General features: G+C 47.4%; 1 protein-coding gene across 2 annotated transcripts in view; it reads right to left on the bottom strand.

The window, feature by feature from the left end:
* SETBP1 (SET binding protein 1) overlaps positions 1 to 27097 on the bottom strand; it is a 349804-nt gene that overhangs the window by 307888 nt on the left and 14819 nt on the right. Inside the window, exons 1-2 of one of the 2 annotated variants that reach the window (XM_045849688.1) lie at positions 24552 to 24662; positions 20078 to 20732 (exon numbers count right to left, since the gene is read on the bottom strand). In XM_045849688.1, coding sequence (XP_045705644.1) covers positions 20078 to 20563 — 486 coding nt within the window. In that variant the 5' untranslated portion in view covers positions 20564 to 20732; positions 24552 to 24662. Of the gene's footprint in view, positions 1 to 20077; positions 20733 to 24551; positions 24663 to 27097 lie in introns of those variants that run through there. The other variant, XM_045849687.1, reaches the window with a different exon arrangement.

Raw genomic sequence — 27097 nt, 5'->3', positions numbered from 1 at the left:
GTGTGAGCTCTGCCGTGTCTGTGTGTTTCTGGGAGTATCTGAAGAACGTGGGGAAGACTGAAGGTACTTGAGGACCTTTTCTTCTGCCAGGACTAGTTTGCGGTCTGACAACACTCCTTCCCATGTAATTAATGGTGCTGTCTCTTAGCTCGTTACAAACGAGACCTCCAGGTCCCAGCCAGCATTATGCAGGGTAAATCATGTTTAAGTAACCACATAACTAGTGGGTCAGTTTTATCCTTTGTCTTGGCTGTGGCCATTATTTAACTGGGTTCTCCAAGTGCCCATCAGTGAGGCTTTCATGTCAGGACAGTATTGAAAGACAAATGTTTTCTCCCCTCCCTACCCCCACTGCCAGCCCCTCTTCTCTGAATGCTGCATGCTCAGGGCAGCTGGGAATAAAAGGATCCTTTATCCAATTCTCCTGGGCAAAGCTATGTGGGTTCAGGAGGGTTCAAGAGAGAAGTGCCAAACTGTAATAAGATGGGCCAAGCAAATAGGCGGTGGCAATGACTGGCCACAGCGACTGAGTGTCCTGGCTTTTTTTTTTAGCTCCCAGCAACACTGTGACAACTAGAAAAGGTTTTATTTTTTTTTCCAGGCTATCACTGATGGGCCACAAGATTGGGACAAATCATGAGACATCACTGATCTGGACTCTTTTTCTTCATCTGTAAAGAGAAGGTTGCTGCGATGATCTTCAAGGTCTCTTTCAACTTTCATATTCTTTGTGCGCACCCATCAAACAACGGGAAGCAGTCTGACCCTCTCAGAGCGCTGTGGAGAACGCCGCCCTAGAGTACAAAGGGTGTCTTCCAATGAGATGAAAGCACCGACTGCCTTTCTGGTCTGCCTGGCGCAAGAGAATGTGGGAGAACAGAAGGAGGCAAGAGCACGATACTCTTTTTCCAAAGGGGAAATTAACGTATAGTGTGACCAAGTAAGTTGTCAATGTCACAGAGAGAATAAATTATTAGTGCTATTAGAAATAAACACAGAAGGATTCCAATTTGGTCCCCAAATTTTATCCTATTATATCACTCTCTTCGTAGGATGTTGTGATGATAAGCAGAAAGAGCATTTCTGCTGCTTAATTTCTGCAGAGCGGCATTTGTCATTAGCTTTAGCCAGCCTGGACACCCTGGAAGTCTGGCGTGAGACCCCTCCTGACCACACACCTTCCACAGTCTTCTGTCGCTCACACACCCTCCGGCACAAAGCCTTCAGTGGCCACTGGACCACAGTGAGCAATCCTTCCACTCAAGACCTCCAGAAGTTTGTTCCTCCCATCCACAGGGCATGCGTTGCTCATCACATCACTTCTATTCCATGGAAACTCCCTGAAGTCAGAGGTGATGGAGGTCATGCAGCCTTTAGACCCCCTACAGCGCCCGGAACACCACGTGTCTGCAGCAGGCCCACTGTAAACACTTGTAGAATACACAGATGTGAAACTACAGTATCTCTGACACAGCACCAGGTAGTCAAGTTGATGGCACACACACATGACCCCAAGGCACCTCTCTCAGCTTATATCTAGGTTGTGAGCTGCTCTAAACGGGTTTGCCTTCTGCAGAACACACACCTCCAATTAAGAACTTAGAAGATGAACCAAAGATGGTAGAGAAATCGGGACAGCAGGGAACCCTGGAGACTAAGAGATGGGAACACAAAAACTCAACTGGAGATGTTGCCTAGGAATGTCCAGAAGAAATATAAGGGTCTCCCAGGGCCCCTCCCTCCCCTCCTCAGCCCAGAGCCCAGTGACAGCCAGGCCCCCAGATACCTATTTCAATGGTATACCAACACTGGGCTCTTTTCAGCACACATACATGTCCACACAGATGCCCTCTCACATACACATGTCCAGACACCCTCCAGTTGGCAAACAAGTGACAGTATGCAAATTATCAGAAGCCACAAAGATTTGCTTCGGTGGGGAGCCTGAACAAACAAGGAACAATTTTGCAAGTGGCCACAGATGGCTTCGCTTCTCTGCTTACAATGGACACTAACAAGATTTGCCATAACTAATTCATTCTTTCACACCATTGCTCTGTACCCCCACCTTCCAAAGGTGGGGGAAATTCCACATCATGGCCATGTGCATTTTTTTTGTTCCTTCCTAACACTAAAAAGTGCAGCTTGTTCCTCCACCTTGTGTATGAATGGGTCACGTTGAAAGCGGTTAAGGAAGTTTTGAGAGGAGATGATGGTAGAAGCAAAAGGATGCTAGCTCCCCCTGCTCTTCCCCTGAAAGCCTTGTTGGGAGACAGAGTGGAAAAGATGGGTTTTACTGAGTCCCATGCAGAGCGGAGGGACCCAGCAGTACAGAAGAATGGGTGGCCAGAGGGAAAGGGGGGCGAGGGGAGGGAGGGGAGGGTAAACGGAGGATAAATGGTGACGGAAGGAGACCTGACTAGGGGTGGTGAGCACACAATACAATACACAGATGATGTGTTGTAGAGTTGTATACCTGAAACCTATATGATTTTATTAACCATTGTCTCCCCAATAAATTCAATAAAAATTCAAAAATAGAAAAAAAGTGGGCAGCAAAGCAGAGTGGAAAACCAGACTGGAAACAGACAATCAGCACACCAGGCGGAATCAGAACTCCCTGTATCGTGAGCAACAGACCTACAGAAACTAAACCTTGGGATCATTACAGGGAAATGACGGACGTGATGAACTCCTTCCTTTCGCATTCGGCTCCAGGCATTACTAGCAGAAAGAAATCTTCACGGCAAAAGCCTGGATTGGGGACCTTGTGCGAGACGTCTGCTCTTCTTCACCCCAGGCACCTTCCAGTCAGCGTTTCTTAAGTGTCAGTAGGACGCTTATGAATTCTTAAGAAAATGAATCAATGCAATCTTAAGAAAATGACTAAGCCTCAGGAATCAAAGTGTTAGAGGCCACTCCTTTCCACCTGCCTGCAGGCTCCCTGGGCCTTGTTGGGGTGACAGCAGAACCCGAGGGCACTTGCTCCTCACTGGCAGCCGCAGTCCACCTCTGCTCCTTGTCGAAGTCTGGGCTCGTTTCTCTCCAGCGCTGGCTGCATTATCATCACATTCTGCAGCAGCTCTCTGCACACCCCCTAGCCCCCTGTCCCCAGTGTTGGAGTGGGTGATTACATGGACTCACGCAGCACTCAGGGGAAAGTCAGATCTCACCGACCAGCCCTACTGAGGCTTCTTTGTACGGCAGACTTTCCAGGTAAACCAAGGCACACCATGAGCACTCCATCCCCTCTGCCTGCCCCTCCCTGGCCTCCTCACATAGCTCAGCACTGGGACAACATGAGGATCACGCTTGGGCTTAAGCTCCCGAAGAGAGGATGCTGGGGGTTTCTTTGGAGACCAGACAAGTTCCCACAAGCTGGGAGCGATGGCCCTGCACTCCTGCACCCACCTCGGTGTACACGCGATTGTTCTCCTCTTTCACTCCTAGTCCTCTTTCATTCATGTTAGGTGTGGCTGAATACGTTTACTTTTTTTCCTGAAATGCTTACCTTATACCTATAGGCAGCTATTCAAAAAAGATGCGTGATTAAACTGATGCTCAGTGAAAATCATGTACATGTATTAATGTTTCTCCATCGTCACAGAGGTGTAAATGCCCAACTGTGTAAGTCAGTACTCACACGGTGGTCTCCTGAAACGTCAGAACCAGGCAAGACTTTGTGATCTTCTGCTTCATTGCTTTTGTTTCAAGATGGGACCCCTAAACCCTGGCCAGGCGTCAGTTGGTTGGAGTATCATCCTGTGCACCAAAAAGGTTTCCGGTCCAATTCCCAGGCAGGGCACATACCTAGGTCACAGGTTCGATCCCCAGTCGGTGTGCGTATGGGAGGCAACTGATCCATGTTACTCTCTCACTCTCTCCCCCCCTTCCTCTTTCTCTAAAATCAATAAAAACATATCCTTGGGTGAGGATTAAAAAACAAAAAAAGATGTGACCCCTAAGAACAAGGGGCAGGTGGCCAGAGGCAGAGGCTACATCTCTTGCTTCTCGGGCCAGGCCTCTATCACACCATACGCAGTATCTGTCTCCCCAGAGGCTGTACATGCGCACACACACACAGACGTACGTGCACCTAGCACCGCACCACCTTCTTAGACAGAACTTCTCCAAGACACATAATGGCAGAAGAACATGTATCCTCTGATACCCTACAGATTTGCCCTGGATCCAATCCTCAAGCATCTATCCTCCCCTCCAGCTCTTTGCTTCCGCTCCCTGCAGGCTGAACCCCCCCACCCCGCCCTGCACCCCAGCTGGGCTGTCCTGCTCTGAAAAAGAGAAGCTCCACAGACCAGCAATTATCTCCGTGTGGTAAATGAAATGAGCAGAAGCAGTCACTGCTGCTCCCCAGTCAGGCCCAGACACACAGGAATCTGCTGCAGGCTTCAAATTGGGAGCAAAGGTCAGTGGTCATTTAGGATTGAAGCCAGAAGGAAAGCATCCAGAAGTTCAGCACCTGCTCCTCCCTGGAGGGGGAGCAGGACACAGCTGGTCCAACCCGTGGCAGGCTCTCTCTAAGCCCACCTGTATAGCTAGCTGCCCTTCGAAAGGATCAGCAGTGGCTCCCATACCCACTGACAGCCGCCAGTACCTGGACGGGAGGGGTGAGGGTCCAGGACCACAGGCTGAGCTTCTCCAGAAGTCCCCGCTGTTCCTCCGGTTGCTCCACTCCCCCTCTGCGAAGGTCACCTGGGCTGACGGAGCCTTTTTGAGGCAGCCCCGTAACCCAGACATTAAAGCCGACTCAGTCCGTAAGCACACGGGATTTCCCTGCCCTCCCCCACTTGCACACCTTTCCTCTCAGATGCTGCCCCTTCCTCCTGCCCCTGGGAGCAGCCAGCTCTCACACGTCTTCACCCTCTCGCCTAATTTGCCCCGGGCCTTTCCACTTCCACCTCCTTCACTTCTTTTCCTGGACTCTGCTCCCTCTGCCAAAATGTGTGCCATCATGCCTCAGGTTTCCAGCCAACCTGGCTATTCTCTCTTCCACTCTCTGTGATGGAATCGCAAGGACATCCCATCGAATAAGTCCATCAGTACCATGGAGCCACGCATGTCTATCAGAACGGACGTGTTCAAGTCACATCTCATTTTGTTCTGCTTCGAGGTGCTTCTTGTCTTTCTTTTTAAGTAGCCACAGACAGTCCCTATCACTCAATCAAACCAGTCAACTACAAGGTATTTTTTGAGAGTTCTGACATCCTTCTTCCTAGTTGAGATGCTATGGAGAAGCTTTTCTGTCTCAGTTCTTACTCTGGCGGGACTTGCAATTCAGACAGACCGCATTACACCACCTGGAACACTTAAGGAGCAATGCCCAGTTGTATCTCCACAATGGTGTCTGGCATGCAGTACACAGTTACTGAAGTAAACACCTTTGATTAAATTAATGTGTAAATTAATGAATGAGTAATTAATGATGCAGAAGAAAAAGATCACTGTGAGTGGGCCAGTTAGCACCAGCAGAGGCACCCAAGTTCCGCTCAGCTTAGCTCTGCCACTCGCTCTTCCTCAGGGCGTCTTTCTCGGGTCCCGCAGCCGTAGCATCAATATTCCCCCTTTCCTACTTCCTCCTGCTCCCCCATTTCTGCAATCTGCAGCCTCGGGTGAAACCAAGCTCTACAGAGGAACCCTGGACAGCCGACAGTGCAGCCTGGGTCAGCCTACAGAGATGAGCATAGGGACAATTCTTCTTGTCCCCAGGCCCACTGCCTGCCTCTGGCCCTACTGCCACCAACCTCGGCCTGACAACTTCCCTCACCTATTCACATGCGTCTACAGGCTGTCTTCTCCCTCCCTGCGATTGCTTCAGGCGAGACTTGTTTTCATACCTACAGTGTATTAGAGAGTGAAGAAAAGGAGACACCATTCAGTAAAAACTACCTTATTTCAGATAAGGTGCTGAACAAGAGCTCTATCAGGTAGTTTTAGGAGCAAAGCTGAGTTCTAGCTCAATAAAGTCACATTTCCTATGGTCCACACTTACAGGGACCTACATTGCATTTTAAAAGACTACAATCAACACACACATTTTAAGTTACCTAGGAAATTTCTGTATCAAGAGGAAGCAAAAAAGAAACTGTCGACCTTTCTGTCTTTCTGTTGTTTATTTTAATCTTCCATCCTAGGGGGGTCCTCAGGTCCCCCCATGCTTTGTGTCACAGTCCCAGTCTAACAGTGAGAAGAGGGAGAAGATGGCATGTTTAAAGCCAGCTTTATGGATGTACACATTTTTACCAACTTACAGAATTCAGCATGTGTTCACTTGCTGACCCTCTCATCACCATAAAGGAGCAAGACACGCCTTTTGCCTGTAAGGGCCCATCACCTAACAAGGACACTGAGTAAGGATGGGAGTGCAGGTGCAGCGAGGGTGGACCCCGCAAGGCCACAGGCCAGCAGGGTGCTCTGCTCACAAAGCTGAGGATAATTGGAGAGGCCATGTCAGAGCATCTCCTAAATCTGCTGAGAGGATTTTTACTCATTTTGTGGAAGGGGATAGAAAAAAAGGACCAGTCCTGGCTGGTGTCGCTCAGTGGATTGAGCGTGGGCTGCGAACCAAAGTGTCGCAGGTTCGATTCCCAGTCAGGGCACATGCCTGGGTTGCAGGCCACGGATCCCAGCAACCGCACATTGATGTTTTCCTCTCTCTCTCTCTCTTTCTCCCTCCCTTCACTGTCTAAAAAATAAATAAATAAAGTCTTAAAAAAAAGAAAAAGAGGACTAAAGCACTAGCTTCAGAGACAGAAGAGTTCACACAGCTTTCATGAGATTTGACCCACTCTCTCTTGATTCCCTGACATCTAGCTACTGTGACTGCAGCTTTATCGACAGAGACACAGAGGCCTTAAGAAAGCACCTTGCCCACAGGTCTTCTAGAAGGTAGGCTCTGGAGGGGAGGATCTCTGGCTCCCATTCTAAGTTCTATGTGGGAAGCCACAAGCCAGCTGCCTCCGAGTTTAGAAGGTAGGCATGCTGGGACCACAGCTTCCTGACTCTGAGATGAGCACCTGGAGGTCCCCACGCCTCATCGGATGCCTCTGTAAAGTGGGGATGATAACATCTCCGTTGCGGCTGTGGGAAGGATTGAGCAGACAACATGCGTCCAGTGGCTGGCAAAGTTCTCAGCCATCCTCAGTACCAACATGATGGTCGCTGCTGTGCCCAGGAAAGCAACCTGACCGCTGACCACCTTCCTCTGCGACTGAAATTTTCCACCTGAGAATGATTCTCTGATGCTTCTGATGTGCACTTCAGATTCTCCAATAGGAAGTCAGAAAACAGAAGAGGTTGGACACCAAGACGCTTCCAAACAACCTCCAACGACAGCACGGCCTGAGCTTAAGCCACTACCAGGATCTTGTGTGACTTACGGGATGAGATGGGAATAGGAAGAAAGACTTTTGTTAGCAACAGTTTTAATTATTTTCCTTGTGTTGTTTTTGTTTTGTTTTTTTTCTCCCCCTGCCAAAGGATTAACGCGTGGGTTCTTAAACAAGGGGGTCCCCCATTTACAGCTGACAGCGGCAGCTGCAACCTCTGACTCCCCTGCAGAATGGCAGGGGATCGAATCAAAAAGAAAAGCAAGTGGACAACCTTTCCTCCGGGAGCACGAAACACAATACCAGCCTTTCGCCAAACCCAGCAGACCCCAGCTCTGATTGGAGGTTGCCTTGGAACAAAGAGAAATTGGTATTTAAAAAAAAAGTCTTCTGAAAGCCAACTCAGCAGATGGTTTTTTCCTGGGCTCCATGAGGGGGGTGGGGAGGTGGGGGTAGGGGAAGGATGCCGGGATAACACAACTGCCACCAGGATACAGATGACTGAGAAGTGACAAAGATGGGCACAGAGAGCTGACCTCTCACCCCAGAATTTCACAAAGGGCAATTACACCATGTGGCGGGTATCTGGACCAGGCTGCTGACCGCTTCCAACCCGCAGCTGCTGCTCGTCACAGCCAAGTCTGGGGGCTGTATTCAGAGCAGGCGAAGACAGAGGCCAGTGAGTGAGGGGATGGTGGAGAAAGCAATGGAAAAGTTTAATTAGAGACTATAGTTTGTCAGGAATCTACCGTAGGCTAGTGCAGCAGAACAGCACCTTGTATTGGGTTGGCCAAAAAGTCCACTTCGCTTTTTCCATAAAATAAAAAACACATTTGTCATTTTCACAAATAACTTCATCGATTTGGTTAGTTTGACTATGTCAGCTATCTCCTGCTGAAGATAGTGGCTTCCTGAAGGTAGAGAGTTGCTGCTGAACATCTTCCAGTGCATAAGACAGCCCCACAGCACAGAATTATTTGGCCAAAATGTCAATAGTTCCAAGAAACTTTGCAAACTACTTTTGACACATTTGACCAGTCACAGCACCTTCTCCATACACCGCACAAATCTTTGTTCTGTGTTTCAGTTGCATTTTTACCTTTCTTGAAATAATAAAGCATAATATTCCAAAAACATTGCATATCTTCTTTCATCTTCAATATTAAAATGCATGCACAAAAATTCACAATTTTAGTAAATTTTTTAAAAATGCATGCTGATATGATAGCTGTCACAATGCAATCTAATAAAATTGTTTCAAATGAAATTAAAGACAGCTAAGCATTAGTAGAACCATCATGTGAAAAAAAACTAAACGAACTTTTTGGCCAACCCAGTATTTCCATTGTTCCCCTAACCTACAGAAGCACTTTGCAACCATTTGCTCAGATTATTTTCAGAGTAACAAAGAAGGAAGAAAGACAGTATTAATCCCTTGTTAAATATGTGAAAACAGACATCAATTTGCAAAAGGGAGAGAAGACTCAGACCCAGGACCCTGGCATGGGCTAACCAGCCTCCTTTCCAATCTCAGGCCAGATAGTGTTTGTGGAATCTTGTTTTGGAGGGGCCCTTTGCTGAATCTCACCTTTTCAGATTAAGTCACAGTGAGCCTCTTACGCTACAGCCCTGTGCTGCTGCCAGCCAGCCCTCCTTACCACATCTAGCTCCACCATGCCCTGCTGAGTGTCGGCCAGCAGGGAGAAGGCTGTGGGCAGTCTTGAGAAGTGGGCTGTGGGTCTCCGGGATGAAGCTGCAACACCCAGGTTTACCTATAGTCTGAGCCAAGGGCATGCGGCCAGAGCCATCAGGTGAGTTGCACAGGACCTGCCTGTATACCAGCAAGACCAGAAAGAGAGCGCACCTTTCAGGGATCACTTCCTGCTGCTGGAGACCAGAGGCCTCAGGGTGTGATGAGGGCATGAGTCTCCCCTCCCCTTCCCCTGGTAATTAGTGTAACCTAGGGGCAAGCCAAGCCTTCTCTTCTGCTCTTTGCAATTAAGGCTGGCCTAAAAGGAGATAAACCGGCCCTGATCCTTTAAAAAAAAAAAAGGTTCTCAGCCTTACATGTGCTTAAGAATCATCAGTCCCAGTTAAAAAAAAGAAAAAGAAAAATCCTCAAAGTTCCTTCCTCAGTCTATAAAACACGAATAACAGCTACTTCACTGGACTATCCTAAGAACTAACCAGAAAGAGGCAACAGCAGGGTGGATGTGAACATTTTGTAAAGGTGCTGGGCAGGTGTGAGGGTTGTTACCAATTTTCCACACTCTGCACTCTCTGGAACACCCGTTGTGACCGTTTATACACTGCCCTGGGTTTTTCCCTAAATGCCCCTGAGATCAATACTTCCTAATAAGATCCTTCTTTACCCCACACAACACTTACATTGAACACACCATACCACTCAGTAGAATTCAGATGCTTCAGCTCTGCGGTAGTATATTTGCATTTGAGCCCCAAACAGGCAGCATGATGAAAGGTTTCAGACGTTTGTAAGAAACCAACCTGAAACACGCAGGGCTGACTAGGCAGAAGCTGTTTGGACAGAGAACAGGGTTTTCCATAGAACTACCCTTATCGGCACACAGCTGCCAAGGACTTATTTAACAGGCTGGGGAAATAAGTGAATATTATATCAGAAGACAGAACTCCTGTCTGCAGAGAGCTTCCACCATAACTGAGAACACACTTTATTTATCACACATTTTTAACAACCTTTTCAGTTCAATCCAAGAGGCCAATATGTAAATGAGAAAACGGGTTCTCAGATGCGGAAGAGCCATCCAGAGAGGCCCCACTAGAGAAAGCACAGAAGAGGAACTTCGACATCCAAAGTGGCCTTATTTCTGTGCCTGCTAAAGGCCTCCACTGTCATCTGCAGACCCAAACCAGAGCCTCTGACCAGTGTGCACAAAGCGATGATAATAAGGATAATGCACACGGCTGCATTCTGCCCCGAAGAATCCAGTGTATGTAGGAAGTGATGATCTGGACCCGCAAAAGTAGCATGAGAGAATATTAAACTGGAGAGTTTCCTTGACCTTGAGTTCAGTATACACCAACAATGATGAAGTTGCCAGGGAGCTGGTATAGCCTGGGGTCCTGTTAATAAAGGTTCTGGGCTTAAAGCAGAGGAGCGACCATCTCCTGATGCTCTGCAGAGGACAGAGAACACCATCTGGTACTGGACTCTGCTCGGGGGTCCCTTCCCACTTATGCCTTTGGGAGGGATAGTATTCCTAGCTCAGGAACCAAGGTGGTTTAGCATTAGGAAACCATGGAATCCAAGGAACAGTTTTAGGAACTGAAAATATTTAGGCTTTAAAAGGATGGCTTCAGTGCAACAGAAGAAGGAGCTCTACTAAAACCAGGGCTTCCTCAAGAGATGGCAAGTCACCTCCCCGAAGACCACTGAGCAGCAGCCAAGCAACTGTCCATGAGGGATTTTGGAAGGTGTCTTTTGTTTGTTCCAAAGGGAGGCTGAAATGGAAATGTTCAAAACCTCTCCTGACCAGCCATGAAGTCCACGATTCTGAAATTGTGAGCCAGCTGTGGCCCCCCGGCTTCTGTGGTCACCCTTCCCCTGCCTTCTGACTTGGGGCCAGACTCCAGCCTGCGTCCTCAACGGATGGGACTCCTGGGTCTCAGGCCCCTTCTTGCTGACTCTCCCGATTTTGTCCCTCATGACCCAGCAGCACCCAAACAAAGCCCAGCATGTCAGCAACCTGCCACCCATCCAATGGCAGCAATCCTGAAGGCAGACTGGGAAGTTCAGGAAGCTGTTAGAACCACACACCCCAATAAACGAGTTTCTGCCTTCTTGCTCCCCAAAAAGGTCATGGCCGGAGAAATCATGGAGATTCCCACTACGCACCACAAATAGATTCCCTGTAGTGCACCCATGATTCCCCACGAGAAACGCCTTCAGGCTGGGTCTCCAGGGGCACAGTGTGGCTTGAAAAAGGACTCAGCTCCTGAGCTGGGTTCTCATGCACAGCACTAGGCGAATGAACTAACTGACCCCGCATAAAGGCCTGCCCACACTCCTGGGCAAATTCATATTTGCCAATGATTGCTTCTTGTTGGCAAGGCATGGTAGCCCCTCCCCTCCCCCACCTCTGACTCCCTGCACTGTGGAACATGTGGGAGGCAAAGAAGAGGATCCGGGCGAAAAACACAATAAACAAGGTCTAGCAAACACACTGAAGCAACCTACACTTGATACTAATGATGATTATCAAATGGCCTCTCGGGCCAGGCACCAAGGTGGGAACTGCCTGGACTTTTCAGAGTAAATAAAGGCCTCCATTGTTTGCCTGGTGAGGTCACAGGCTGGTGGGGAGGTGAGGGAAGTTGGCTTGGGGAAGGAGGGGCAGGCAGGGGGAAAAAAACCCTGGGACTCCAGAGAGAAACACACACCCAAAGTGTAGAGAGAGACCCCCTGCCTTGCCAGGGCAAGACCACTGTTACAGTGCGGAGAGCCGGGAGTGAGGGCCTCCAAGCCTGCCCGCCACGCAGCTCGGGCTGTCCGTGTTCCCACACGCTCAGACAGCGGCCTCAGCTTGCACACAGGGCTCCCTGCTTCACCACCCAGCGTGTAACTCAGACTCCTGAACACACTGGGTACAACTGCAAGTCCAAGTGGGTGTCTGCATGCTGCTTCTGTCTGTACGCCTCCTGGGGACCGGCTCTAATGAACTTCTGCCCTCTCCTCGAGTAGCCTCTCCCTCTGGCACCCGGTTTGTCCTCGGCAGGGGTACCGAGGGCCTTAACAGCACCTTCCAAATCAAGTTTCACCCTGAGGACCATCCAAGTTTGGGGAAACCCTTTTCCCAAATTAGTTTGGTATGTGCAAAATTATCATATGATTTTTAGCTTATTGTGGATAAACAAACCCTCTTACAACACAGGTCTTCAATGGCATGTGCTGTTTATTTCCTATCAGTGATGCAGTCAGGAGTCTGAACCAAAGGCTGGCTCTGAAAATCCCCCTGCCACATCCCTGTGCTCTCTGTCTTGGGGCCCTTAACCAAGCTCAGTGACTTCCTGCCCAAAGCCACTAGCATCTTTGTGAACCAGCAAGGGAGGCAGGGATGTCCCGGGACACCCTGCACTGCAGTGCCTTGCAGGTGGGATAGTTTTAACTTAAAGTCATAGGAACCAGAAACATCTAGGGATGGGATACAGAAGGGCCCCTAAAAAAAAGGACTGTTTCTCTTGCCTTTTATTATGAAGCAAAAGAGAAAGAAATGTAACAGGTCAATGGGAGACGCACCCAGGAGAGGACTTTCTGAGGATACAGAGCGGCGAGGGGGAGGAGGGATGACTCTGCAGAGGCCGGAAACATGGCAGGGTGGAAGGCACGCCATCTGAACCCCACTAGACGGTTCTTATGACACTGGTTTTAAACTTTCATTTTGAGTCACACTTAGAGCTCAGCAGCCACCCTGGCTTGGCAGATAAGTGACCACAGAGATAAAAGATCTGTGAACCATCTCTAAATAGATCTCCATAGTGATCCCCACCCCCCGCAAATGGTAAAGCGTTCATGACAAACACTCTCTGTAGATACTTGTGCACGCGTCAGAAATAAGACACTGGCACTGCCACTCAGCTAACGCGGTTCAACACGGCCAGGAGCAATGTCAAGGCAGGAAACACGTAGAAATGTGGCCTAAGGAAACACGTGGCTTCTGAGGCAGCTGTGCCCCCCGGGCGCACAGCACCACTGCAGGTCACCTTGTGCCTCGCTGAGCCTGTACTGAAGAATGGAATAAGAGTAATGCATACCGAGCAAGGCGCGAGCTAAGTGCCCACAGGCACTCTCATCCCCACAAGACACCAACAGGGAGGTGCTGCTACAATCTGTGGTTTCCATACAGTCAGGAAGCCATGTCAAGAGATTCAGTAACCTACTTAAGGTTGCAGGAAGCCCAGGATCCTAGTGGCGGTTCTCTCCCTCAAAGGCAGAGAGAGCCCGGTCCTGGAATCAAGGGAGCGGAGCTCAAATGCACTCTCGGGGCAGGGTCTCTCTCTAACAGACACCATATTCCTCACCTGGGGTCTGAACACTTCTGGGAAGGAATGACTCTGTGTCGGAACAGACCAGTTTTCCTGCTTGATGACTACCAGATTGATCTTCAATGGCATGGAGTTCACACACAAAAAAATGCCCCTTGGGGAAGTCCAAGAAAGTAACTACCACGGGAATATCAAACCCAGTGGGAAAGAGCCAGCACACCGCTTTAAACCCCCAGAGAATTCCAGACACAGGAGGTAGAAGAAACACGCAAGAATGGAAGCAGGGGACCAAACAAACATTCCCAGAATATCCTCATGGAACGCAAGTTTGGTAAATCCCACGGCTGTTTAAGCTCAGCACTGAAACTTGCCTTTGACATTGGGTCAAAGAGGAAACAATCTGATGATGGAACAGCAGGTCCACAGAGAGGTCAAAATGTTGTTTAGAGTAACTAGTTTTAGTAAAAAGAAAGGTTTGCCACATCTACAGACTGGCTCTTAAAGTTTCCATTTTTCAGAACAGGAGTAAGGTTTCAGAGGTCAAACACTATTTTTGTTATCATTCCTTTTTTTTTTTAACAGGCAGACACTGAGACCCAGGGAAGTGAAGTATTCACACTGAAACTGTCAATAACAGAGACAGAGCCCGTGCCCAGGAACCTTCTCCCCAAGTTTAATGTTCTGTCCCCCACGCCCCTGGCTCCAGGTGTCAACGGTACCTGTTGCTTCATGGAGACAAATGCTTTGTGAAAGGTCATTCACCACCCTCCATGTGGCTTTAGCTACAACCTACCAGAAAACAAAATTTCCAGCCACTCTGGGGAATAGATAGGAGTACACTGCTTTAAAAAATTGTAGACAGAAAATAAAAATTAAATACAAGGGAAAATTTGGCCTCCTGAGAAGAAAGGCTGGTAAGACCTCGCTCGCTGAGGCAGGCGCAGGGTGCTGTGGAGGAAGAAGCTCACGCTCCTGTGAGTTCAAAACACCGCATGCGCACCCCCAGAAGAAGGACAGGGGCAAGCCCTCAGTTAAGTAGCACAGCGAGGAGCCACCAGAGAAGGGCCTGCGCAAAATGAGGTGAGGGGAGGACACCTGAACCACAGGAAGGGTCAAAGGCTCTCTGTGGGACGCCCGGGGCCACCCACCAGAGTAGAGAAGGAGGTAAGGGGTGCAGCAGCCAGCTGGCAGGCAATCTCAGCTGCCCTTCGTCCTTGCCCTTCATCCCTGTCCGACACCCCCTCACGTACCTGATGCACCAGACTGCTGCAATCACGGAGGATCAAGAGAGAAAGGCGCCCCTCAGCACCCAACAGGAAAAATGGAGGACCCAGTGCAGCCCGCCTCACTGACGCCCGCGTCACCTACAGGCTCCCCTTTCATCTCTCTCCTTTCAAGTCTCTGCCCTGCATGACTGTCATTGTGCTCCCCAGGCCCCCACTCCTTCCCCTTCCCAGTTCAAAGCCTGCGGAGCATTCCCATCACTTACAGAATTGAAGGCAACCCTATGTATTTATTTGGCAGTCATCACTCTCAGCAATCTGATGCCAACCCAGCTTCCCACCTACCCTCTTCACCAATTTTTTTCCTATCCATACTTTGACACCTGGAGGATGCTGTTGAAAGAGTGAGTAAATGAATGCATGACCCATGAGACTTCCCAAGAGAGGGTTATGACTGCTCAGAGCACAGCACATGGATCTTGCGGTGGACATGTGAGCATGGTAGAGGCGGGGCCACTGAGGGTGAACCCTGAGCATGTTTCAGAGACCACGGCAGACGCCTGATGAGCGGGAGGCGGAAGTCCTTGCTGCTGGGGGACAGAGGTTCTCTGGTGAGGCTGGGAAAGGGGAAAATTAAGTCTAACGAAAGAAAACAGAAATTGTATTTTGGTCAAAAGCAAGTAAAAACTGCTGAGCACAGTAAAGGAAAAAGACTAACTCATGAGGCTTTGAAATTTCTCTCCAACATCCCCGACACGTGGATTTAAGGACAGAACGCCAGATTACGCCCTAACGAATGCGGGAAAGTGTGGAAGGATCCAGCCGTCATGCTGGATCCTTACCTTCAAGCAGCCCTCTAGAGTGTGGTCAGTTAACGACTGGAATCTAAGAGATTTGGAGTAAGAGAACTGGTCTTCGAGGCCAGCCTTGCCCATTCCTGCTCCTGCTTTTTTGAAGCAACCAAGCCTCCCTTTCTTCATCTGTAAATAAATAATACCTGCCTGGGAGGACTGTTATAAGGACAAACAAAAAAGGTGGATGCATGTAAAACAGCTAGGTCTGAGGTCTAAGACTTAGTTCAATGGATCAAACTACTCATTATGACACATGCTTTGTAATTGCCCATTTTCCCCCTAAAATCTCTCATTGAGTTACGTCATGTGGAAATTATCATCTTGACTTGGCAGATGAGGAAAGTGGGGATTCAGCAAGGTTATGTTCCAGGTCCAAAGTCACAAGGCTAGTGGGTGCGTATCATCACACCGCATCTCCTCCCCCGGGCCACTGTATGGAGCTCCCCTAGGACTCTCCTCTCCTTTTCCAGGTGCTGTTGAGCCTGGATAGGTGTTCCTGACTCCCACTGAAAGTCCTCAGCAAAAAGGAAAAGCGGTTAATCTCTGCCTAGCTGAGCGTCTCTTAAAAACCTGCCTTTGTTGCAACTTTATGCTCATGTGTTGTGCCTGAACTTGCTTCTACAGACACATTCTCATATTTTCACTGAGTGACCTGGGAGGGAACAAGAGGAAGCTTGTTACACCACTCACTTGAGTAAGTCTAAGACACAGCACTGCTGGTGCCGTGGTAAAGAGCAGGTTGTACAGAGTCCATCCGCCAAGCCGGACTTGTCCAAAGGACAGTTCTGGGGCCCTGAAGTAAGTTCTGAGATTTTTCTCGTCCTCTACCAAATGCTGCTCCTACACCTCACATATATCCAATCACCATAAACCCTCTTCCAGAGAACATCACAGTTGTCGTCCTAATTTTACATGGCAGAAAGGTGACTAGTCTTCTGAGTAGCAGAATCCATGCTTTGCTGAGCCAATGACAGGGTACTTTCATGGCTCCCTCCTCACATCCCACCACTTACGTGGCCCCGTTGCCTGCACATCGCTAATGCCTCCTCAGTCTGGAGGGCTGGTCCTAGGTTTGAAATTTGGAATGAAGCTCTTGAGCATGCCACGCACGTATCTCTTCCCCCCAAAGCAGTAGAACACGTAGAGTAGAATAGGGTTAACCTAGCAGAGGAACAGCTATGATATATACGGAATGCTATCATTATCCTACAGAGCATTCTTTGTGCAAAAACCAATGAAAAGGAAAATCACTGGGATCCAATATAAGCTGCCTTTGCCTCGGGCTGTCAAACAGTGGCTGGAACAAAATTAATCGGTTTGCAAAAAAGAAAAAAATGGAGGCTGAATCATTAAAAACTAAACAAAATGAGACAAAATCCTTGTTATCCTGAAATTCTATGTCTTTTCCCTGAGTCAAGGGTTGACAAACACTTTTTTGGTCTGGTAAGGGCAAAAAAAAAAAAAAACCGAAAAACAAAACCACCAGCTAGTTTTTCAGCTCTGCAGGCCATACAGTCTCTGTCACAACCACTCGACTCTACTGTTATGGTGCAAAAGCAATCACAGACAAAATGTAAACAAATGGACGTGGCACGTTTCCAGAAGGAGCTGTATTTATGGACACTGAAATTTGAATTTCATAAAATGTTCATGTTACAAAATATTATTCTTCTTTTGATTTTTTTCCAACCAGCCTTCGCTTGTGGGCTGCACACAGACAGGCAGGGGGCTGGGTCTGGCCCATGGACTTAACGTTGCTGAGCCTGCTCCCAGTCAGCACGGACGAGCAGGGGACTCCCAAGTGTGCGTCTCCACCAGATCAAGTACCAGTTCGACAGGGGCCTGCTTTCCAGCTCCCAACATGGAACCTGGGTCTCAGGGCCCACCCCACACGTAATTCTTCAATGAGTTGCTTGTTTCATTTTAAAAAAAAAACAGAAAGTTCTGGGAGACTGGATTTTATAGTTAGACATTGACCTATTGCTTAGAAAATACCATCCTCATCCTTTTCCCTACCTTAAACTACTCATTACTTACTTCCCATTCATACAAATAAGTAAATTCTGCAAGTTCAAGACATTGAACTTTTCTATACAAATGGTAGGTCGGTGTCCACCTCTCCATCTCGGCCTTGGCTTTTGTTTACTCCTTCTTTGCAAAACAACAGGAACTGGAAGACTGATAAAGTTAACATTCCTAATTCAACAGAGATCAGAGAAGTTTCCTATCATCTATCAAGTGTTTAAGACTCAATACTAATAACTTTATCCATTTATTTCTGGAAAGTAACAGGTCTAAGCATAAGTAAACGCAGGGAGGATAGAGAAGTACAACATGAAGCAAGATCCTAACAATTAAAAAATTTTGTAGATATTCCCAGTATAGCATAATTCATTGAATTCCTGCCCTTTCCCTTATTTCTGCCCCTCACCCCTCAATTGCTGAGGCTTCTAGAAATACTGACTTGGTAAGTTGCAAATTTAGTGATTCATCTCTCTTTCCAATAAAACACACAAAGAGCATCCAGCTTTTTGAGTGAGAATGACCAGCCTGAGAATTTCAAATATGAGAATAGAGGTCCATTGCACATTTCAGCTTTCAAATCATCCAGTTGTCACAAATCCCAGACTTTTATCCTAGGGCATCCCAATAGGCAGAAGGCATATTTGGGGACAATCTTGTGATTTTAGGGAAAACAGTACCTATGTAAAGTACCTATATCTCTTTATAGAATAGTGAATTTGGATTTCCACACCCAAAATTGTCATCTGCTGCTCAAATCCTGGTAGTGATGGGGATGGACAGAAAACAGTGACCACGGTTTTCAAGAGTGCCCCCTCACACGAAAACTCAACAACACACAAAGAACTGGCCAACACAATGGGCAAAGACAAAGATACTCATTTCCAACACTGAAGAGATCCAACTCTAAAGCAGAACCTCACTTTCTACGTGGGATCTGATCTGAGCTGCTATATTTGCTTGCAAATTCCCTCCAATGTTTCCGTGTGTATCCAGATAACCTTTGGTTTTATGACAGAGAATCAGAAAGCAAAGTTACAATGGAGAGGAGGGAGGGGAAAGCACTACCTCTGCGCTGTGTAAAAGCAAGATAGTCACAAAGATTCCTCTGTGTTCCAGACTTTAAAGTAAGGTGAACATCTGTCCCAGTGTGCCCAGGGTGGAGGGGGTTCCTGGAGGCAGGAGTTTTGGTTTTAAAAGCAAGAGAGTCTGAGTCAACTGGGAGGCACTGATTGCCCTAGAATGTCTCTTCTGGTCCAAGTCTTTGGAATTTAAATGCAACAAATCAGGCAAAACACCTACACATGAGGAAGGATACAAGCCCTACACTAAAGAAAGAACATGATTCTCATCAGTTTACTGAAAATGATGATTCCAAACCTCAAAAACCACTGGCAACAGAAATACAACAAATTATCTATGGGCTACAAAGGTGAGAGGCTCGTTTATATGTGCCATTTTTAGCTGGTCTGTCAAAGTTAGAGCTCAGATAAATGACGAAATGTGGGGGAAAGAGTTACAAAGACTGGTTAACACCTACAACCTAGAACCCAAAACTCCGTCAACAAGAGGCCTCCTTTCTGAGCTATGCACAAGTCCCAAGGGTTGTCTGAAACAGAAACTTTCTAGACTAGGACAGTCCTCTGCTTTCACAGCTGACTGCCACACCCCTCCCAGGAAAAGAGCTCCCTGTGATACAATAATACAATGAGATCTGGACCCATTCTTTCTCAACCAAATGACACCACCAATCACCTATAGAACTGCTTTCTACACCCATGGTTGTCTTCTAGGAGGAGAGTGACAACCAAATACGTTCATTCAAGACCCCAGTCTTAAACTTCTGTGATGTGTTAGGCAAAGATCCAGGCCTGCCCCTTTTCTTTCTCCAGTTCCAGTTCTAATGCTTGCCACTCACTGGCTTTCAGAATAATGATCTCTCAGCCCTCTAAGAGCCCCAAATTATTACAAAGACTGGGTATCCTTAGTCAACTGAAAGGCTCACCTGTGTTAGCAAGATGTACAGTAGTCACTGAAAAGGTTATAGCGCTTCTTGACTGTTCTGATTGACCAAGATTTTCCAACATCCCACTCTTTAACAATGAGAACAGACAAATAGTAAAGCAAAAGAGAGACCTCAAAATGTTGTCACAACTTAGCCAGATTTGATCCAGCCAACTGGCGGCTACACAATAAATAGAAACATCGGGACTTCTGATTCTAGTAGCTATTGTTTTTCAGGTGGGTAGAAGACGTAATGATTAATAATAATTGAACACAACACCAAGATATCAGTTGCATTTCTTCTGGAGGTCCTAAGTATCCCATCAAGGACACTGATAATTCAGAAACACAGCAGGTTCTTGAGTAGTCACTTAGTTCAACACCTTACCTTTAATGTTGATGAGACGGCATAGGAACTTAACTCTTATTTATATCAATTAGCCTGTAGTAACATTGGTTTTTGTCACATAATTTTACTTCAAGTCATAGGATCTACTGATGGTGTAAAGTAAGAACTCAGTGCAAATAAGTAATAAGTAGACAGACCCTTAAAAGTTGAGGATAAAAGTGGCCAAAAAAAATCCTACAAAACAGGGCTTCCTACCTTCTTTTTGGAGTGGCTTCTTTCCTCCTCTTTCGTGGCTTTGCTGTTTTTCCCAGCACGAGACACCTTCTGGTCCCCAGACTGCTTGATGGTGATCTTGATCTCAGGTGGGCATATATAGTTCTCCAGATTCTTTGGCGGTTTCTTGGCCCGCTTTGTGGTCTGAATCTTCAGCTTCAGACTCCCCTCTGTGAAGTTTGCCTCCTTGATAGAAAACTCCTGTTCTTCCAGGCCATCGCCTGCCACCCACTTCTCGCTGTCTGCATTGGAGTTGGAATCCACATCCCGCCCTGAGCCCAGTTCATCCTCTTCCTCTGGCTCCATGCGTTCTCCGGCCACCGGGATCCCCTTCCCAGTTCCTGGAGCAGAGAGCAAAGGTTCTCCTGCACAGCCTGGACCAGTCGGGGTCTTGGCGGAGGAGACAGGCAGGAAATCCGACTCGCTCCCCCTTTGCCGGGAGCTGCTTAAGATTTCCCTGGACTCCATGACAATCCTACAGTCTTCAGGAGTTCTCAGGAGGGGGAAGGGTAAAGGGGAAAGGGAAGGTGAGAAGAGAGGACACCCAAAATTCCACGGACAAAGTGGTCCAGCTGCTGGGTTCACAGTCCCAAGGATGGAGACACGGCGAAGTGTTCAGAAGAGATCAGATCTGCAACTGAGAAGGAGAGAGATAATCAGCCGAGGCAGGGAGGAAAATGACCTCAAAGGCAGCTCAATCTCAGTTCCGGGAGCCCCTTCCCACTCATCAAGGGCATCGGAAAAACAGATGGAAAGAAATCAGATCCGAATGTGCACATCCCCACGTGGATTCAACTGGAGCAGAGGGGACAACACACACAAACACATGTCCCTTCACTGAATTGTTATCAATGTTTATGGCTGTGGACCCATGGAAAATAAGAGAGACAAGCCCTCCAGTCCAGTAACCAGCTAGAAGTTTCTTAAACTGAAACCACAGCTGGCTGAGTCACCCTCAAACCCAAGCATGACGAAAGGGAAGTCTGAAGTGTTGATGCTCAGGTCTGTGGGAACTGCATTTGGGTGACTTCTTGCACCACTTCCCGCACAGATGAAAAACAGTTTGCAAAGCTGAGCACGACAGGCCCTGAGGTGCCTGGGCCAAGTTCTCCTCCATCCCTTCACAGGAAGGACAGTTGGTCAAGGTCCTGACCATTCCTTTCCTTATCACTTCTCTTTATGAGTTATTTCAATTATGCAAGTCTGACTGATTTCTTTGAAAGCAACTGTAAAGTTTAGACACAGGCTTGAAAACAGAAAAGAAAAACCAAGCCTAAAAATGTCTCCATTGACACAAAAGATATTTAATCTATCAATTATTTACATAAAAATAGTCCTTTAAGACAGTTTTAAGTCTCTTTCTAGTCCTTAAATACAGTGGCATTGCATCCACATGACAACAAAAAAGAGAAAGGGAGAGAGGGAGAGAGGGTAGCATTTCACAGGCCTGTGGGAGTGTCAGTAAATAGCGGCCCCCCTCCCCACCACCCTCCCCCTCCTACCTCCCATCCCCACCCCACGCCAGTATGTTTGAGTCTGCCTTCCTCAGAAGGAAAATAGAAAAATCAGTCAGGCCTTGTCCAGACCATCAGAGGGTCAACTAAACTACCATTCACCCTTACCCACTCCGTGTCCCACGATTCATCATTTTCAAACCGAAAAGGAAGCCCAAATGCTCATTCTCCAGCAAAAACTCAGAGCCCTGGGGCTGCACCAAACTTCAAAATACCATGTCCTTCCACCCCTGTGCTGTAGGTGAGATCACACTCAAGCCTTCTGAAATACCTGAGTGCTCTCAAAGTCTCCCAGCAGAAGACATTACTGCACACCTTAGGATTCCACCATGGAGCCCAGCAATGTAAGTAATCGGCCAGCAGATGTGCCCGCCATAAAAGGTCAACAATGCCTGCAAGGCCACATTCAGAACAGCCAATAACTGGATCCTGAAGACGGGGGCGTGTATGTTCTCCCCCTGGAATCAGTGCATTTTCAGCTGATGCCCTGTGAGGAAGTCAGCCAGCAAGGCAGTTAGAGCTTCAACGTGGACCTGTTCCCCAGAGACGCCCAGGAATATACTCAGCTCCTGGAAACTGCTCAGCCCTGCAGAAAGACACATTTACAACTGCCTCCACTTAGGGGAAAACCCAATGAATGAGGGATTTCTGGGAGACAAGAAGCTGCCTAAAGAGAACATGAGCATCTTTCCTGAAGCTGTCAAACACTGAACAGCCACCCATGCTCCATGCTACAAAGGGACGAAGTCCCAACTTAGGACCGGGGAGGGCAGTCAGGCCAGATGACACTTCATGTTTCATTTACTTACAAGATACTTTGTCTCATCTGGATGGATCTGCTTACCTTCCCAAGACCTTACATAATTTTTCTGAAATTCATATTGAAGTCAACACTCACTGAGGCCTCTCTTCCTAGTGTCAGGTACCACACTAGCTGCTGGAGACACCAAGATGCCCTAGAACATGCCCCTGCTGGTCAAGCAGTAAGAGACCAGTAGGTCATTCTCAGTTTCTATCCCAGTGCCATACAAATCACAAGCCATGTTTTCTTATGACTCCCTCTGGCAGGAATCTATAATGTTAGATTTTAACTCCATGGTACCTACCTATAAAGCTACCCCTGAGTTAGGGCAGAAGGTGAGGCATATTCCCCATAAAACATTCCTGCCCTAAACCTATTTGGATCTTTGAACTACAGATAGGATGATGTACATTGCAGGTTCAGTGACGAGAGAAGAGGGTGAAACCTAAACTTTAGAGGAATGATTAGATGTATAAGGTGGACATATTGTTCATATTAATAAAGTATCCTCCATTAAAAAAGTGGCTCACTTCAGAGCCTCTTATATTTAGTGGTATAAATCATTAACTAATTGATGTAGAAGACAAAGTTCCAAAAGTTAAAATGCAAGTAGTAAGAGATACACAAAAAGAGAAAACTCAACAGCTTTTTCAGTTTTCCACAAGATCCTGGGACACAATAAAAATGCAAGGAGGTTATACTCTAAAGAGTAACTTGAAAAATAAAACAGAACAGATTTTTATACAACCCATAATAAAGGACAGGAACAAAGGGAAGAGGAAGTGCTTTCCACTTGGGCCAGGCATACACAGATACATGGAAAACTACCCCAGAGGGCTTCGAGGAGAACATACAATACGGCTTTGACCCTGAGGGGCTTGAATAGGTAGAACAAGCAGGAAGGAGGAAGAGCATGAAGCGAGGCAAGACCTGGGGAAGGAGCATACAAAGTTCAGGGAAGAGACAAGTGAGGTCTGGCTAAGAGGCCTGGCACAAAATGGGTACTGGTGAGCAGCATGGTTACAGATAAAAGGCCACAGCCAGATCATGGGCATTCTTGAATGTCATGCTAATTAGTTGGATTTTATCTTACAGGTAATGGGAAAACCCATTTAAGGGATGTCAATAGGGAAGGGATGCTATTAAGGCTATGCTTTAGGAAGATAATTCTGGCATGTGATGTGAGCGATGAATTAATAGGACCTGATATTAGAGGCAGGGGAGACCGTAAGGAGAGGCTCCACTGAAATTCTGTTCTTGCTGCATGAGGACCTGAGCCACAGCACTGTGAATGTGACAGAATAAAAACCAGAGACAAAACAGGAATGCCATCTTCAATAACCCTCATCTTCGGGAATACATGAATTCCAGACTCTTCGTTCAGGTTTCACTTGAAGAACCCAGGCTTAGGACTCATTAGCCACCAACTTGCATTCCCTTTTCAAGTCATACCAGTTTCCACAGCAGCGTGATACACTCAGAATTATTTCTGCCCTAGTATTTTTATAGAATCTTTCCTTTTATCTCTTTCCATCAATCCACGCAATCAATGCCTCTCATACAACGGGTGCTCTCCAAATGTCTGTTGCATGGAGGAATGAATGAACAAATGAACAAGCAGATCCCAGTCCTCCCCATATTTCGAGGTCATGTCCAAGTCTTCCCTTCCTGATGACCATATTTTGTAAACTCTGGACCACAGCATTCACTCCCTGGCCTGACTTCCTCTCACCCAGCTGCACAGCTTGCCACCAAATACTAGTCTTGTCTTGTCTTCTCATTGTTTTGAGTACACACGTCTTATTTCATTTCAGTATCAGGCCCAGACTGTGATTGTACAACTCAGAGCGGGCCTGGGCACTTGGAGAACTTCTCACTAAAAATGAATTAGCCCCGTGACAGTTGTTCCAAGTCCCGAGGTTCAAACTACTCCAACTGCAGCTCCACCCACCCAGGCCCTGGAAAATTCACCACCTATGCCGAGGATTATAACCCAGCCCCTCCGGTCCACTGTGCACCCCTCACCTTAGGAAAATAAAAAGAAGCTTTCAAAAGCAAAGAGCAGGGAAACCTAACCTGTCTGTTTACTTCTCCAGTACACAAAGCTGTTGTTCTCCGTTTGCCTTCTCCCAGCCCTTACCTGCCATCCCAAAGTCACTGTTCAATTTGTTGGTGAGTCTGGGAGACAACTGCATGTCCTCTTGGGTGCGCCCCTGTGGACACGCGGGTGTGAGCACAGGCACTCACTGACTCACTCACACACTCACAAGGAGGGGAAGCCCAAGCAAGGTGTAAACGTTTTGCCTGTCACATTCCAGCAGTCAGCAACTCCTCCAGAGGGGGCGGGCACACAATGGACACTCTGTACTTGGCTCAGGCCTCCAGTCCAACAAAAGTTAACCCTTCCACGACTGCCCGCGGGACACAGAGGAGGCGGGGCACATAGGAACAGTGAAACAGCTTAGGAAATAACTGGTTATGAGGTCCCAGGGGAACAGAAGGGAGGTGATGCACCGGGAAAGAATACTGGGAGAGGAGTCCGGAAACTTGGCCTCTTCCCCTGGCTCTCTCCCACTGATAGCCACTTTGAGTTCCTTGTGCCATACTTATCTCTGCAAAAAATGGAGTGGGATCAAGGTCTCTTCCATTCTCAAGACCTTGTAATTTACTCTGCAAGCCACAGACCTATGGGGACACTCCAAGCTGGAGAGTATAACCTACAGGATTATTTTTCTGAGGGCCGGGGGAATCATGACCTAAATGAGCCCCTAGAAGTACACCCTCTCCTCACTTCACATATTCTAGACTAGAATTTTAGACTAGAATTTTTCCTAGTCTAAAAAAGTCTCCATCTGCAGTCCTGGAGAACTCGCACTAATTGCAGAGTTTCAAGGAAATGTGAATTTTTCAGCCCCGCCTACTGAATCAGGGCTCTGGGGTGGGGCTCAGCTCCATGGCTTTTACCAAACTCTCCTGGCCATTCTGATGAGTTCAGGCTTTGCCTACTGTATGTATGAATCCCATCAACTGCCTTCACCATAGAGCACTATTATTCCGTGTTTAAGGGGATTTCTCCCTTACAGTTTTACTCTCGGTCTCCTAAGAATAGGCATCAGTTGCACTTTATTCATCCATGCAATCGCAATGCCTAGTACGGTGCCCAACGCATAACACTTAAAAAACGTTTGTTGACAACTAATAAATGAATAAACCGACTCAGTGAGGGCTCCCTGGCATGATCCACCTTTCCCATCTGCTTGGTCCCCAGGGTGCACACAGGCCACCCTCACCCTGGCTGCTGCATTCCAAAGGGACCACATGGTAGAACTGCGAGAGCCCCTGACACAGCTCACAGGAGTCGGAAGATGTGGATGCCGGACCTAGTTCTGCCACTGAGGAGTCCTCAGAGGCCTCCCTGTCAGCCTGAGTGTCTCATCAGCAAAATGGAAAATAAGTCTACATGATCTTCTTCACTCGGTTATGGTTTTTATCTTCCTTTTTAATGGAATTGCATGCTCCTCATACAAAATTCTTGTAAATAACATATGCACCTCAAAAGGTCTTAGTGGCAAACAATCCCAATCATGGGAAGGCCTCATTCTTGACCTTTCCCAACACCGCCCCCCAAGCTCTCCATCCTGAGCCCCTCTTCAGCGCCACACTCTGCAAACCCCCATGAGGCCAGGCGCTTCTTTCCTCCTTATTTGCAGAAGGCACTGGCTGACTATCTAACCTTCAGGTCTGATGTCTTCCCTCAGAACTCTGTAGACTGTCTTCTAGCACTTGAAGTAATAGCACATGGAGGCCAGCCTGGTTTTGTTTCCTTTGTAGGCAACGGGTTTTAACTTGATCCTTGAAGGCATTTTTCATATTGCTGAATTTCATTAATGGCAAAACAGGAGTATTAGCCCTTTTATTCTTCCTGGAACACAAGCTTTGGGGATCTATAGATGTAGGTTCTTTCTGTTTCAGCAACATTCCCATCAATTATTCTCTTCATTATTTCTTCTAGTCAATGGATCTTACTTCTTTCTAGGTTTGTCCCATACTCCTAGCTTGGAATTCTCAGCACTTTCTCCATTTCTCTCATTCTCTCTCTTACTGTGTTTATTTCTTTATTTTTCATTGTGGGATGGTCCACCCTAATCTGGCCTACATAATTATCAATTTAATTCAATTTCACCCCTCCCTTTGCCTTCATTGACTATGAATTTCTAATTCTGCTATTGTACACTGTGTATCCCTGCAATCTTCCTTTACTTTATTCGTCCTCCTCTCAGCTGATTCTGATGCCTTTGCTTCTCAGAACGCTCCCTCCTTGTTACTTTATGTTCCTGTTCCGCCAGGGTCATGCTTCCTCCTCTTGCAGGTGTCTGGCAGCTTTCTAAAGTTCTTGCTTTGCTCTTGCAGTAAGTAATTACCCTGATACTGTTCCTCTTACTGTATTTTGAGTCTCGTTTTGGATTGTTTCTCTTTACTCATGCTCTAATGAGGAGAGAGTCATAGGGTAGTCTTGGTCGACAGAAAAAGCTGGTCCCCATTTGATTCTACCTTCAAAGCCAGTGAAATCCTCCTCTCAGAGCTGATGCTGTTATCCACGATGCGATCACCCCAGTTCCTAGAGAAGAGCGGCAATGCTGTACTGAAGCCAGACCCCGGAGCTCCCGAGGGCCTACCAAGTGAGTG

Source organism: Phyllostomus hastatus, unplaced genomic scaffold (genome assembly GCF_019186645.2).
Source record: "Phyllostomus hastatus isolate PE091 unplaced genomic scaffold, TTU_PhHast_1.1 phas_contig_80, whole genome shotgun sequence".
Taxonomy (NCBI): Eukaryota; Metazoa; Chordata; class Mammalia; order Chiroptera; family Phyllostomidae; genus Phyllostomus; species Phyllostomus hastatus.
Note: the sequence above shows the minus strand (reverse complement) of the source record. Positions and strands in the feature narration are given on the sequence as shown.